Source organism: Rhagoletis pomonella, unplaced genomic scaffold (genome assembly GCF_013731165.1).
Source record: "Rhagoletis pomonella isolate Grant_MI unplaced genomic scaffold, Rhpom_1.0 Rhpom_scaffold_00001, whole genome shotgun sequence".
Lineage (NCBI taxonomy): Eukaryota > Metazoa > Arthropoda > Insecta > Diptera > Tephritidae > Rhagoletis > Rhagoletis pomonella.
Window position 1 is genome coordinate 105,320,389 of NW_023458555.1, and position 16,777 is coordinate 105,337,165.

The following is a 16,777-nucleotide window of genomic DNA, read 5'->3' on the forward strand; positions in this document are numbered from 1 at the left end:
AACTATGCAATGTATGCTCCCTTGATTAGAACCTTAGTGGAGCTGAAAAATATTCCAACTTTTGACCCGTCTCTATCTTGTGGAGTAGTTCGTACTTTATTATACAACTATTTTAACTAGTTTTAAGTACCTCTGAATTATAGTCAGTAAGAATTTATTGTTCAATTGACTGAAATAAATAAATAAATAAATAAACACGTTTATGTGTGTATGTATGTGGTATAGCGCAGTAACGTCGCTGATACACATCTCTTTTGCCTTTGTGAGCTCGTGTTTGATCGGCACTGATGTACAGATTTTTCGCGTAGCTATGCGCTGTATTTAGCAACCAAATCGGCTTATGCTTGTACGGCTTTGTAATTTTTTGTAACTTTACACCCAAAAAAAGGGTGCTTATCTTTCAAGAATAAAAAATATAAGTATGCCACTCTGCGTCTTTTTACAAATGCTTCGTTTAAAAAAAAAAAATATTAAAATCGGTTTAGTACTTTGAGAAATAAATCGTTAAAAACGTACTCCATATAATCAATTTTATATAATAGTATAGATATATATATAGAAGATAAATCGCGAAAACAGGTCCCTGCTCGGGCGGCAATGTTGCAGCTAGAGTTTTTGCTGCTTTTGATAGATACTTTTAAAAGAAAACGTACAAAATGCTCGAGACTACAAACTTCGGCAAGTTCTTAGCTATAGCGAAAATTAAACAAGTGTTACTGGCTGTGGTTTGCGATCTACTAGCTTTATAGATTACTAGCAGACCCGGCGAACTTCGTCCCGCCCAAAACTTTTATATATTTTATTGAAACTTTTTGGTCCAACATTTTCACCAACAATTCACGTTTACGATTTTCATTGGCACCCTTTTCTCACTTGGCTATTTTTAGTAATAGCTCGACTTCAGCACCACTTGGCAGCACGTTTTTGCAATAGTATTGCATACATATTTAAAACATTAGCCAAATCGGATCATAAATAAGATTTTTAGTAATAACTCAACTATAGCCCAAATTTTCTCCATGAGTATGGGCTTGATTTCAACTATATACATATCTCCATACGAAGTTCCAGTACTGTACCATGAATACTTTCAGAGATATGCAGTAAAAAATTCGATTTATATGGGAGGAGCCACGCCCCCCTTTCCAACAGCTGCCCTCTTTTTTCATGAGTATGCGATTGATTTCGTATATCTCCACACCAAGTTTCAGAACTCTGCCATGAACACTTCCAAAGATAGGCAGTATTAAAAATTCGGTTTGTATAGAAGTTGCCACGCCCCCTTTTCCAATAGTTCCAATTTTTCTCCAAGAGTATGGGATTTATTTCGTACATATCCATACAAAACTCTAGAACTCTACCAAAAAATTTCCAGAGATAAGCAGTATGAAAAATTCGGTTTGTATGGGAGATGTCACACCCCTTTTTACAATAGCTAAAAATTTTCTCCAAGGGTATGCGATTGAATTCGTATATCTCCATACCAATTTCCAAAACTCTACCATGCACACTTTCAGAGATATGTAGCATGAGAAATTCGGTTTGTATGGGAAGTGCAACGCCCCCTTTACATATGGATTTTTTTCAGCCTAAAACCATCCTTGGGACACGTGCGGCAGGTGGCAGTTTCAAAAAAATCGGTTCAGCCGCTCTCGAGCCTTGCGAAAACTATCAAACGGCTTTCTAAGTAAATATTAGTTGAGATATATTATATATTTTAATTATATTTTGACTTGATATGGTCGTTACTTAAAGCTATTTATATTCGAAATTGCATGAAAATTGGAAAACAGGAATCTATAAGCTTATCCAGGCAAAAAGCTACCTATGTACCGAATTTTAAGCAAATCGGACCATAAATACGATTTCTTCGAACAGATCGGTCCCTGGTCCACTTCTCGGACAAAATGGATCATATATGCTAAAATGCTACCTACGTACCGAATTTTAAGCAAATCGGACCGTAAATACGATTTTTTTGGAATAGACCGGTCCCTGGTCCACTTCTCTGAAAAAATTGATCCCATATGCTAATACATGCTAAAAAGCTACCTGCGCACCGAATTTTAAGCAAATCGGACCGTAAACTCGATTTTTTCGAATAGATCGGTCCCTGACCACTTCCCGGAAAAAATGGGTCATGTATGCTAATATATGCTAAAAAGCTACTTACGTACTAAATTTGAAGCAAATCGGACTATAATAAGATTTTTTCGAATAGACCGGTTCCTGGTCCACCTACCCGAAAAAAGTAAAAATTTTTTTTGCCGAAAACATGGTGGTTACCGAAAGCTATTTGTATACAAAATTTCATGAAAATCTGACCAGCCGTTCGCGAGATTACCTGTTACAAAAAAAGGGACTTCTCTTTATATAATTAGTATAGATAAGCATTATGTCACAATACGTTGTATGTTCATAGAAATTCATTTGAAAAATTCAAAAAAGATATTATAAGTATCAAAAGTAATAGTACAAGTAGGGCTGCCAGACGGTTTCCTGGACATATCCCGGTTTTAGACTATTTCTCCCAGTGTCCCGGTCCAACCTTAAAATTTCCCGGGTTTCGTTTAAGTGTCCCGGTTTTCAATTTATATGCCCTAATTTTAATAAGTTCAAAAATCACTACCGGTGTCCTTTGTGAAATAGTTACATGTCCACATAGTTGGACTCTGCGCAAGCAATATTTGATGATCGATATACACTCTAAAAAATTTGAGTTTAAATTTGCGCATATTAAGATAGGTAACCAGTTTCCAGTTACCAGTGAATATTTACACACTGTGTTAACTAAATTAAACACTGCTTGTTTACTTGTGCTTATCATATGTTTAGCGTAGAACAAATTTAAAATATGTATGTTTATTGAATTCTAAACACTTAATGTTCACAATTTCACAGTTTACACACCAAATGTATAAATTTGCTTAAAAATTTTTTTTTATTTAAATTTACGCTTTTGAAGAGAGTTAACCAGATTCCCCTCCTAATGTGTGCAAAATCAAACACTGTCAGTTTACTTTTACTTGCCAAATTTATCGCGTGGAGCAAAATTACACTTAAAATGTTGAAAATTGAGTAAATGTCAGTTCATGTCTATTATTAGTAGAAAATGTGTTTTTACTTTCAAAATTTTTGCAATTTTAAACATATCATATGTACATCTATGTATATATTTTAAACATCGAATGTTCAAAATCAAATCTTGAACATCTTATGCGTATATTTACATAGATTCTGTTGGAAAAATAGGCACTTTTCAGTAGTAGTTCTACATGCACTTTTTAGAGTGTGCAAACTGCCCTTTCTTATTAGCATCAGCTATTTTTTACCTTCCTTTAATAGCTCGGGATGTAACTATGTAATATTGATGCGCCTAAAAGATGCACCGATTTCTATTCTCAAGTTACATACCTGATGACAGTACGAATGGCAATGGTAATAGGGAGGTTTTACTTTTTTAAACTATAATTTTATTTATTTGTTTTGCTCGTTTGTTTTTCGTGCGTGCTTTACTTCCAATGTAAGTTTTCGCGACAAACTTTATAGAACATAAAAATGCCAAAGAAAGAAAGAAAGTAGAAATTCCTTTCCGCTTGCACAGAAGAGTGCGTCATTTGTTTATGATTTATTTTAGAACGAATTACCGTCATCCCTTGTCAAGATTGGTTTGCAGACAATCCGGTTTCGGCGTTGTGCCATCTTCAGTGTAATTTTTCGTTGATTTGTTTCATTTGTTTTTTGACGTTATAATACCTTAAAAGAGAGCCTCACTGAGTTGTCAACCCCACCTTTTTTAATACACCTTGGCCATACCTAGTAGTCATAATTGTTGTGTTATAGCGTTTTCTTTTCTCGAAAAAAGGCTGCACTTATTCTGCCTTGTGTTAGCGCTGGCACATTTTCATGTTCTTTTCTCAGCCCTGACACAAGGCGTCGTGTTCTTTTCTCAGCAGGTTGCGCTCTTATCCGGCGAAAGTGCTGCCTTTTCTGCCCTCAAATAAACGTGATTGTGAGAGTTGCATGGTTGATTTTTAATTTATTCTTGTAAAAATGCAAATATTTTCCCTACCAGAAATAATGGGTTGCTTTAAAATTGTTAAAGACTTACAGGCCAAGTGAATAATTAAGCTTTATTAAGTTCTATAAATAAATTGTGATGGAGTAGTATATTTTCTCTTTCATTCTCATGTTAAGAACGCAACATTTTCTCAGGTTTCAGGGCAACGCAAAGCAAGAGTTCCCATATAAAAGGGGAGAACTTTTTTTGAGAATAGAAAACGCTATTAGATTTACCACAGTGTCCCGGTTTGGCAACAGAGAAATACGGCAGCCCTAAGTACAAGTACAACTTAATATTTCAATGTAATTGTGATCTGCCCGAATATGCTCTTTTCACATATGGTCACCTTAAAGTACATATGTATTTACTTCTTTGTTTTTTATTTTACAGAGACTGTAGAAATGCAAAGGACATATGTGAAAGCAGCCACTGTGTTTTTTATGGGATGGACTACTCACTATGTTCCATTCTGGACAATGGGTCGTGTCCTTTATTTTCATCATTATTTTCCAGCCGTAATATTCAACTCATTGTTGGCAGGTAAGACTTAAATGAATTTAATAACACTTCTCCATAGCCAAGAACAGGCAATAACGACATTCACTCATAAAATAAATTATCTTGCCTTTGCAATACCACTTTAAGCAAGATAATTTATTTTATGAGTGAACCACTTTATATTTAGACAACAGAATGGCTTCTGCTAGTCGATATGCAGCCCTGAGGTTGCCGAAAAATTATAAGAATATTAACCCTTCGTCTGACACATGAGCCCAGCCAGGCCTTTTCCATTTTCAAATTACAAAAAATGGCACTTTAAATATAGCTAGAGGCTTGAAATTTCAGGTAGCTTTCTAAAGTTTAGTGAATTACCAATCTTTAAAAAAGTCATGTTGGTATCATTTATGTATATAAAGCTAGATATATAGACATGTTGGTTAATACTTCACATTCGTAACACATAGGTCTGGCTGGACCCAAATATATTCCTATGTAATTTTTACCTAAAATGAAGGAATGCAACGTTTTTCAAAGTTTTCTTTTAAATTTTTGAATTATCATGGCAAGAGGTGATTTGAATTTTTACCTAAAATGAAGGAATGCAACCGTATTTCAAAGTTTTATTTTGAATTTTGGAATTATCATGGCAAGAGATGATTTGCATTTTTACCTAAAATGAAGGAATGCAACCGTTTTGCAAAGATTTCTTTTGAATTTTTGAATTACCATGGCAAGATATGATATGCATTTGTACCTAAAATGAAGGAATGCAACCGTTTTGCAAAGATTTCTTTTGAATTTTTGAATTACCATGGCAAGATATGATATGCATTTGTACCTAAAATGAAGGAATGCAATCGTTTTCAAAGTTTTCTTATGAATTTTTAGAATTATCATGGCAAGATATGGTTTGCATTTGTACCTAGAATTAAGGAATGCAACCGGAATTCTTTGGGAAACAAATGAATGTGAGTACAAAAGTACAGTAAAACCCGCTTAAGTACCACACGAAAACTGTCAGCTTTTTGAGGTACTTAAGCGAACATAATTATTGATGTAGTTACATCTTTTTGTTAGCTTACATAAATATGTAAATCCTTGAATAAAACATTTAATGAAGTATACGGAGTTTAAGACCGTAGCATTATTTAAGATTTTTCAATTAAAATGCAGTTAATTCCCTAACAAATACCATATAAACCTAAGCTTCAGATTTTATACACACTTAAAGAAAAAAATTCACCCAAAATTAAACATTTTTTTCTCTGAAGTGTTTTTTGATAATCTATATATTAATACGCTAACATAAATTTTGTCTCCGTTCGTTTGGCGATTCTACCGAACCGATTTCAAAACCAAGAACACCGTTGGAAAGGCAGAGTTTTTATAGTTTTACAATTGATTGAAAATTACGGCCAAAACCGTCGTTTAAACATTTTCGAATTGTGTATACATGTTGCTGCAACATGTTCAATTTGACATGTTTCGCCTGTTGTTTCACTACAGATTTGAAATTAAGCTTAGAAATAAAGATAAATATGAAGATGAAGAAATAAATGAACGAAGATGAAGTCAAAAAAAGAAGGCAAAAGTGAAAATAAAGACGAAAATGGAGACAATGACAGATACATAAGAAGTAGGGTAACTGAATTTATGAAGTGAAACTGCTTTAGCGGTAGTTGGTTGGTTGGGAGTAAATTGTCAAATTCAAGGGGAATAATGCACATGGAAATGGTTCTCAGCGGTTTAGCGGTTTGAGAATAAAAACAAAAACAAAGATGCCTAGAGGTACAGGCAAAACGAAGATCAAAGTAAATCTAACCACTTTAAGGTAATGGTGAAGAGGAATATGCAAAAATAAAGATAAACATGAAGAAAAGGATGAGGATGAAGATCGATATAAAACTCGATATTTTTCACGATATAATAATCGATATTGTTATCGATAAAATAATCGATATTGTTACCGAGTGTTATTGATTAAATAACCGCTATTGTAATCGATATAATAATCAATATAATAATCGATATTGTTATCGATACAATAATGGATATTGTAATCGGTATAATAATCGATTAAATAATTGATTTTTTGATCGATTTAGTCATTTATATTGTTAAAGATATGTACAATAATCGATACTGATGACTGTTATATTTATCGATGAATTAATCGCTTTTGCAGTTTTTGTATTTTTCTATATGTTTATGGATATTGTTATCGGTATTTTTATCGACAAAGTTATCAACAGGGTTATCGATATACTAATCGGAACATGGAATGTGATCACATTACATGACATCACATAACATTTTATTACATGATATGAATGGACATCACATGATATTACATCATATAATATGATATCACATCTCACGATATCACGTGACATGACATTATATGATATGACATCACATTATATGGCATGGCATCACATGACTTGACATCACATGATATGGCATCGTATGACATGACATGGCATTACATAACGTGGCATCACATGATATGACATCATATGGTATGACATCATATGGTATGACATCAGAGGATATGACAACACATGACATGACATCCTATCACATCACATAAAATCACGTCACATCTTATCGCGTCATCGCACCTCATCTCGTCTACGTGAATAGAAAAAGAAAAGGATAAAAGCAAAGATGTGAAAGATAAAAACAAAGATGAAGACCAAGGTAAAGTTACCGATTTAAAAACCAAAAACACCATTGGAAAGGTAATTTTCTGTAGATGAGGATAGTTTCTATAGTTTCGAAATTGGTTGAAAATCGTCGTTTAAAAATTTACATATTTGTATATGTTTGTATTTGAAATTAAACTTTGAAATAAAGATAAATATGAAGGTGAAGAAACAAGTGATAACGATGAAGACAAAAAAAAAGGCAAAAGTGAAGATAAAGACGAAAATGGAGATAATGAGAAATACATAAGAATTAGGTTAACAGAGTTGAAATTTTCCGATAGGAATTGAAATTAAATCAGCCATAAAGGTTACTTCAATTTATCGAATCATCGAAGTTTGTTATTATCGAAATTTATCCATGCTTATTAAGTTATCGCAACGTATCGAATTATTCAAACTGATCAATATTTATTGAGTTGTCGAAATTTATAGACACACAAACTTAGTTGTCCAAATTTACGGATAGTTATCGAGCTATAAAAACGTGTGGGATTAACGAAATTTGTCAAGTTAAAGAAATGTATCAATTTATCGATATTTATTCAATTATCATTATTTTAGACTTAACAAAATTTATCGAGGTGTCGTAATGCATGGAGTTCTTTCCACTTACAGAGTTATCGATAATTATTGATCTGAAATTGGTTGGTTCAACGAAGCGAAGTTTATGGAATTTTCAAAATATATCGATTTATCGAAATTTCAAGGTTATATAAGCTTATCGATTTATCACTGCTTATCGAATTTAATCGTCCTAACAGAGTATAACGAGTTACCAAAATGTTTAGATAGTTTTCGAAAAATGTGGAGATGTCAAAAGTAAAAATTTATAAAGGTATCCAAAGTTTTTACATTTTTGAGTTATCGAAATTTATCGAGCCATCGAATTTCACAGTTATCGAAATTAGTCGAGTTAACGAATTTTGTTGAGTTATCGAATTGCAGTCTTCTTGAAATTCATCGAACTATCGATATGTATCAAATCATTGAAATTTATCGATAAACTTGAATGTATCGGGTCAATTCCAAGTCCTGCCGAAGTTCTCCAAAGACCTTCTCAGATAAAAAAAAATTTAGTTACGTTTTAGCAGAAGATTTTCCGGTTAGTTAATTTGTACCGTATAAGTTTTTCTACGTGTTGAGTTAGAAAACCTCTCCAAGGCTTCTAAAACTAGAAAAACTGTCGAATTTCGACAGTAACTGGCACTCCAGTACAGTATTATAGCCCATTAAATTTTTGTGTAACAATGGGCTAGTTTCAAGTGGCTAAAAATTACCGTTGATTTTTTATAATTTTTTGCCGAAAGTGTGTAAATATTTTAAGGAATTTTAAAAGAGCACTTAAAAGGGGAAAATTATAGATAAAGTGGTAAATGGGGTACGAAAAATTTAGGCACTTAGGAGGGTTGGGTAAATAAGCGGGAAGGTACTTAAGAGAGGGATTTTCTTCAGATTACATTCAAAAATTCTTATTGCCCGAAAATGTTGGCTACTTAAGCTGGTTAGGTACTTAAGCGGGGGGTACTTCAGCGGGTTTCACTGTAAATATTTTCTATTTCGCAAACGTTTCTGTAAAAATCTTTCTTGTGGATAGTCCATGGCTTTTATTAGCAATTTTCATACGTCTGGGCATGCTCTAAATTGAGTTTTCTATGAATTCGCTTAGACTATTACCTCAAGTTTTGGAGCAACTGATTAACAACAAATGTACGGAAATAGAAACGAGTATTGTTTCAGATTGTAATACATTTCTGGAACATAACATTGGAGTGAGAATTAATGCTATGAAAAATTAAATCATTAAGGAAATTTCTAGTGAACTGCAAAAATGTAATGACTTGGTAAAAAACATACAGCCTGTAATTAGTAAGGAAAATGCCCCAATATCATATGCCCAAGCTGTCAAAACAAATGAAAATAAAATTGCTATAAAGCCCTTAAACCAAAAAACAAAAACGTCAAGGAAACAAAAGAGGCGTTGAAAAAGGTAATCGAACCCACCGATGGTCTGGTTAAGACTGTGAAAGAAATTAATAGAGGGGGAATAGTTTTAGAATGTAAAAATAAAGATACTTGCGAAAAAGTGCATCAAAAAATAAGAGATAGTATTGGAACGGAGTTCCAGGCCCAGAAAGCTAAAGGAAAAGATGAAATAAAAAAGATGCTGAAAATAATTGGGTTAACCGAAAAAATAAATAATGATCGCATAATAGAATGTCTAACTAAGCAAAATGATGAGTTCTTGTGAAAGGAGTTGAAAGTACTGAAAGTATACGAAAATAGAACGCGAAGAGAAGAAAGATTCAACATTCTAGTTGAAACAGATGCTTTAACCTATGAAAGTGTCTTGAAACGTAAAAAAGTAAATATCGAATGGGACACTTGCATGGTATTCGAGCATCTAAATATTATGAGATGCTTTAAATGTTTGGGTTATAAGCACAAGTCAAGTGATTGTACAAATAAAAAGGCATGAAGTAGATGTGCTGGAAATCACGATGTTAAGGAATGAGGCTCTGATATAATAAGGTGTGTAAATTGTTGTAAACTTGTTCAGAAAAAAGTAATAGATGTTAATGTAAATCACTCAGCATTCAGTTTGGATTGCCCTGCATACCAAAAATACGTTCAAGCCAAAAGCAAAACTAAAGTTTAGCAACGAAGTATTCATGAACTGAATATCATTTATTTAAACATAAACAGTATTACAGCTAATAAGTGTGAACTTGAGAAACTAATAGAAATTTGTAAGCGCCATTTGGTGCTATGTTCAGAAACCTGTTTGACCGAAGACATTACAAACCACGAAATACAGGTAGAAACCTACACCCTAATTAGATGCAACTCGAATAGTAGACACTCAGGCGGTGTTTTAATTTACGTCCATCACTCAATTAAATATGAAACTCTCGTTAATTACTCGTGGGATAAGAATATTTGGTGTATTCTTTTAAAAATTGGAAATGTTGCCCCGAAATACCAAATAGGGGTAATATATCACTCGCCAAATTCTAGCGATGCTGACTTTATCCGCTACCTCAGTGAAATTTTAAACAATACTTGCCTACATGATAATACTGTATTTATTGGAGACTTCAATATAAATCTATATAAAGCTACAACGTACAGCAAAAAATTGGTAGAGTTATTTCAGTCCTTCTCAATGGTTCAGAAATTTAATTTTTATGCTAGGAAATCGGAAGAGGTCGAAACCATGATTGATTTATTATTTACCAATAGCAAAAACATTTCGTGTCAAAGAATGGATATGCATCGGATCTCCGATCATGAGACAATATATGTTAAGATCGAATTGGAGACAATATATAAAATGAGAGCAAACAAATTTATTATATCTTGGGAAAATTACACAAGTGATAATCTTCTTCACCAACTGAGGCAATACAACTACAGGAATTTCTCGAAATTAAGTATCGATGATAAATCGAAATTTTTAACTAATGTCTTGTCGTATTCAATGGGCACTCTAACATACACTAAAGAAATAAGGCTTAAGCTCATGGACAAATGGTATGATGCTGAATTAGCAAACCTTAATAAACAAAAGTATAATCTTTACAGGATAGCATTAGAAACAGGGGCCTGGAGTGACTATAATACAATCAAACGTAGATACAAGAGGATGGTAAAGGTTAAATACTTGGAGCATAAAATAACAGTTAATATTGGAGATAGCAAATCAATGTGGAAGCATCTAAAAAATTGCATAAGTATGTCAAAGGAAATAAACGCCATTAATAAAGTGTTAATTCACAACACCTTGTACACAACGGAAAATGAGATTGCACAATCACTTAATAACTACTTTATTGACAGCATTATTGAAATTACCTCAGATATAGAACATGGTAAAAAAGAATCCTTTACGACTCCAAATTGCACACATAACCTTAAATTTATAGAAATCGAAACCGATGAAGTGCTTAAAATTGTCAGTGGTTTTAAAAATAAAATTGGAGGAAAAAAATTACTATCTGAGGGAGTCATAAAAGACTCTATAACATATACAGGGTACTTTTACACGCAGGTAATTAATGAAAGCCTAAAATATGGTGTTGTTCCTGATCACTGGAAAACATTTCTTGTTGTGCCAATTGAGAAAGTCAAGAACACAATCAGAGCCGACGAGAAGAGACCAATTAATACGTTTCCTAGTGATGAAAAAATTGTTGAAACGGTAGTTAAAAAACGACTAATAGAATATTTAGAAACTAATAAAATATTAATGCCACAACAGTCTGGTTTTAGGAAAAGGCACTCGTGTGAAACTGCACTCAACATAGTATTAGCTGGCTGGAAAGAAGAATTGAGCACAAATAAATACATAGTTGCTGTCTTCTTAGACTTAAAGCGCGCATTTGAGACCATAGATCAAGAGTTACTTCTAAATAAATTGAGTAATATAGGGATACGGGGAGTTGAGCTGAAATGGTTTCAAAGTCTTATTACAAATCGTTACCAGAGAACACAGATTGGATCGTCGGTATCTGACAAAGGAAGTATAGTGGTTGGTCTACCTCAAGGCTCAGTGCTAGCACCTTTATTATTTAATATATACATACATGATATTGCCAACGGTATTAAATATTGTGATATTAATCTTTTCGCTGATGACACGTTAATCATGTTAAGTGGTGACCATATTACTGATGTTGTTTCAAAACTACAAAATGACTTAAATAAAATATATAATTGGCTATGTTTAAACAAACTTAAAATAAATGTAAGTAAAACCAAATACATGGTCATATCCAGAAGAAATATTGATATGCATGAACTTCGTAATTTAAACATAAACCAACAAAAAATAGAAAGGGTGCGGAGCTTTACGTACTTGGGTATAAAACTTGATGAGAAGCTACAGTTCAATGATCATATTGACTATACCGTAAGAAAATAGCAAAAAAATGTACTTTATGCGACGTACTTGCAAATTATTGAAAAGGAAATATAAAATAATGGTATATGGATCAATAATAAAACCTCTCCTCAATTATTGTCCAACAATTTTCTTCATAATGAATGATAGCCAAATTTATAAATTGCAGAAACAACAGAACCAAGCAATGAGATTCATTCTTCGAAAACGATATGACACGCCCATTAGAGACATGTTATCAGCCCTTGGTAGGCTAAGTGTGAAACAACAGCACTTTTATTATACGATGAAATTTGTTAAAAACATTATTGAAATACATTATTGAAGATAATTTACCAGAATACCTAAAGATTACCTTAAAGTATGGCAGCAATGTGCGCAACAAAGATGCACGTAAGAAAAATGACTTCAATTTACCCATGTTAAAAAGCGAATCTGATAAATGTAATCTTTATTACAAGGGTCTTAAAAGTTATAATGAATTACCAAATATTGTCAAGCAATGTAAAAACATCAATGAGTTTAAAAGAAGGTTGTTTGAATTTTGTAAAACTATCCCAATATAATGTAATGTATTACTTTATATCTGTTTTCCGTTTACTATTTTTCCGTAATTTCAACTTGTAATTGCCATGAATGAATGCCCTTCCAAATGATTTCACTAGGCCTAAGCTATGTAATATTAAATAACTAGGTTAAGTCTACATATATTGTAATGAATTAGGCTCAAGAGAGCTGTAATAAATAATAATAATAATAATAAATTATAATTTTACTCGCCTCCAAAGCTCTTCCATGTTATTCGGAGCTCGCTTGCGCTATGCTAATCCTCTCTTGACCACAGCACTAAATTTTTCGATGGCGTTGAGGTCTGGAATTTCTGTTGGCCACTGTATTACGTGAAAATTTTGCTCAAACAGCCGACGGTGTCAAATATTTTAAGAAGGCAAACAACTTCTTCCTCAGGATTTGCGCTTTTGTCTACAAAGTCCGGCAAATTTGTTTGGAGAATATGTTCATTATTCCTTTTATATTAACCAATGGCACCAAATGCCAGCAAGAAAAAACATCCCAAACCACTGAAATTTTGTAAAATTCACGAGAATACATACCAAGAAAAACGTCTAACATGGTGTCCAGCACAAATCCCAGACCTGAAAGCTATCGAAAAATTGAGCGCTGTGGTCAAGAGAGGATTAGCATAGCACAAGCGAGCTCCAGTAACATGGAAGAGCTTTGGAGGCGAGTAGAATTATAATGGAATAATATTCCAAGCGAAGTCAGAGAAAACTCAGTAGAGAGTATCCACACTCCTCTTGATATATACCTCCTAAAATCTCAAAACAGAAAAGTTCAAAACTGAGTGAATAGAGTTTCCTTGCGTTTTGTTGTGAATCGCTTGTTAGTTTTTCTGTATACTAGGCTTTATTTCTTAGATAATAAAGACAAATTGCTGAAAATTTCAAAGCTTATTATTAAAAAAGCTATGTTACTGTAAAGGTCTGATTATGCATACTTCGCATAATTTCGCACAATCTTTTGTACCAGTGCAATAAAAATGTAACATAAGAAAATGTGAATCAAAATCTAAACTCAACAGATCACTAAGTTTCTACAAGCTCTGCCAATTTATGGGTAACGGAATACATACAAAATACATACAAAGTACATACCAAATTACAGTTTGAAGTTTATGCGAAGTTGTGCGAAGTTATGCGAAGTATGCATAATCAGACCATAAGTAATAAAATGTCGAACATGCACCCGGTTTTGATCGCCAGTGTATGTAAATAATAACATATAAGCTAATATTGCCGCAATCATTTTCAAAATAAAGCTCTACAATGAAATAAATATTTGAATAACATAAATAAATAAGTTTAGCTGAACAAATGTTGCACATAATTTCTATATAAATGCATACAATTTGCATGTGGGTCCAGCCAGACTTATGCGTACCGAATGTGCCAATCGAAACATGTGTCTAACGGAGAGTTAAGTCAAATATGTCCTCTTTTCATAGATATTTATTCAAATTTTATTGAACATACTTAAAACTATGTATTTATATAAAAATTGTTTGGAAAGTCACTTTCATAACTGTACCTCTTTTCCATTGCTTCATGACTTAAAATTTCTAATTGTAAACCAGCGAATCAAGAGAGTGCATGCAGCTAGCAGCGCATGACGCGTTGCCGAGAGGGTAGGTTCAGAAGGCGAAGCAGTTGAGCGCAACCGTTGCTAAAGAAATCAGTGATCGTAATGCGTCTTTTGAATGGCTTGATACATTATCTGTCAAATTCAACAACACACAACATGTTGCCTCAAATGATCAAAAATATATTACGATCATCTAACACGCAACTGTTCAGTTGATCAGAAGTACACAACAACGCGTTCAGAAGATGCAATCGTAACAGTTACTCAACTCTTGCGCCTTCTGAACGTGCCCGAAATATTCCACTTGCGCAGTGGCGGCGTCGTACAGTTTAACGTGCCCATATAAGGTGCGGACAAAATCAGCTGCACTTGATAGTAGTTGGTTGAATAAGGAAAATGTATTAGCAACAAGAGTTTACGGGGTGTACATAGCTCAGTGGTTAACGCTACTGACTTTGAACATCGAATTCGCAGGTTCGATCCCTGCTGAAGTCTAGAAAAAAGAAGTCTGATGAAGAGATGTGGTGATCTCCGAAATAGCTGCTATAACTTCTACCGCTTAGACTTTGTTGCTTTTTCAATTTGTCCTAATAAACAATCGTGGTACAAATCTCAATAAAAATATTAAAAATAAAATGTTAATAAGACACAATAACATTGACAAATACATAGTTAGGAAGAGCCTGCCTGAAACTATACAATAAAGCAAATAAGAAAATGGGTGTATAGAATTGACAACAACAACCACGCTTAAATAGCGGCAACCACAGTTTAACTAGCGGCAAACCCGCTGCACTTGATAGTAGTTGGTTGAATAAGGAAAATGAATTAGCAACAAGAGTTTATGGATGTACATAGCTCTGACTTTGTACATCGATTACAGGTTCGAACAAAAGAAGTGTGATGAGCAGATGTGGTGATCTTCGAAATAGCTGCTATAACTTCTATCGCTTAGACTTTGTTGTTTTTTCAATTTTTCCTAATAAACAATCGTGGTACAAAGCTCAATAAAAATATTAAAAATAAAATGGCCTACTGCCACTCCTCCCACTCTTGTGGGCGGTTATATTAAAAGTTATCCGATTTTGATTAGATTTGGTTTTCAAATGTGTCTTACCCGTAAAAACACAAATCTGAAATAAGGTTAAAATCGGTCCACCGGAAAAAAATCTGGCTCCAAATGTTAAATATGGTCTGATTTTGCTGAAATATAGTGTTAACCTATGCGCCTATGAGGGAGGATTTTTGAGCGTAATTTTTGCGTTAAGTCATCTTGGTGCAACTGCGAGAGAGAAATGCAAAAACGCATAGAAAAATATGTAAACAATGCAGAAAAATGTGTTAATATTAATATTACATGGGCCAGTTTTACAGGAATCAATAAATATACAAATATTGATTAATTAGGAACACGTAGCAATAATTTTGGGCATGTAGCCCTTTAGGTAAGTACGATTTTTAGCACATGAAAAAATGGATGTATTATCAGTGTTTGCAATTTCATGTAGACCAAAAGGAAGGTGTGCAGCAAAGTGAATTTTTGGACTCGCCCCAAAGCATACATTGTAAAAAGCCATGAAGAGTGCATATTTATATTTGTGCACAGTAGCCAACCATCATTAACCTCCGCAGCTGTTGACTCCTCAGCTTTGATTTGACGACTTTTGTACCATTTCCGAGAGGACGCATGAGTGTGCCTTCTTTGGAAACAATTATTCTATGTAAGTAAAACATAATAGGGGTATTCTCGAAGTCTTGAACGATGCACGGATTGCACGAAATTCAAAAATACTATTCCAAATTTCGAAGAGTACGAGAGCACCCCATTGCAAAGTGATAGTATGCATGGGTAGCAAGCAGCAAAATTATGTATCAAATAAAATAACAAAAGACAGCAAAAAAAATGAAGTGAGCGAGATGAGAGGAATGAGAGAAATATGTAGCAATTCCAACAACAAAACAACTAGCACAGGGGCGCATTTATCTTGCTATGTTATTTTTCAAAATACATACATGGGTTTCGACGTTGCATACTTTGCCGCGATAGGAAATGTTGTTTCCCATGTATTTTGTTGGAAGATTTGGAGAAGCTGAACTTTTAAATATATGTAGGACATTACTTGTTAAGAAATTTACTCGTTTATTTAAATTTTTATAAATTACATTATCTGAATACTTTCTGTAGTCAAATGAAAAAATAATTCATTGAAAAATAAAATTTGTAATAAGAATTATTTTTATATTTCGTGTTCGCATTTCTTATTACAATTGGCGGCCCTGACGTGATAGAGAACACGATGCCAAATACGCGCTCCAGCCTCAGTTGGTAATACATTTGCTGCCGCTTCAAGCGTCGTGAATGCTTCATCATCAGCCGTTCATCTTCGCGTTCCGAAATTCTGGAGAGAAAAGTCGCTGGTTTGGTTTGCACTAGTGGTGGCAAAC

At 33.6% G+C, this 16,777-nt stretch overlaps 1 protein-coding gene across 2 annotated transcripts in view; it reads left to right on the forward strand.

Annotated features, from left to right (window-relative positions):
• LOC118749489 (protein O-mannosyl-transferase 2-like) overlaps nucleotides 1–16,777 on the forward strand; it is a 253,868-nt gene that overhangs the window by 215,002 nt on the left and 22,089 nt on the right. The window contains exon 5 of one of the 2 annotated variants that reach the window (XM_036484288.1): nucleotides 4,454–4,603. The exons of the other annotated variant lie outside the window; for it this stretch is intronic. Coding sequence (XP_036340181.1) covers nucleotides 4,454–4,603 — 150 coding nt within the window. The remainder of the gene's footprint in view (nucleotides 1–4,453; nucleotides 4,604–16,777) is intronic. 2 annotated transcript variants of the gene reach the window in all.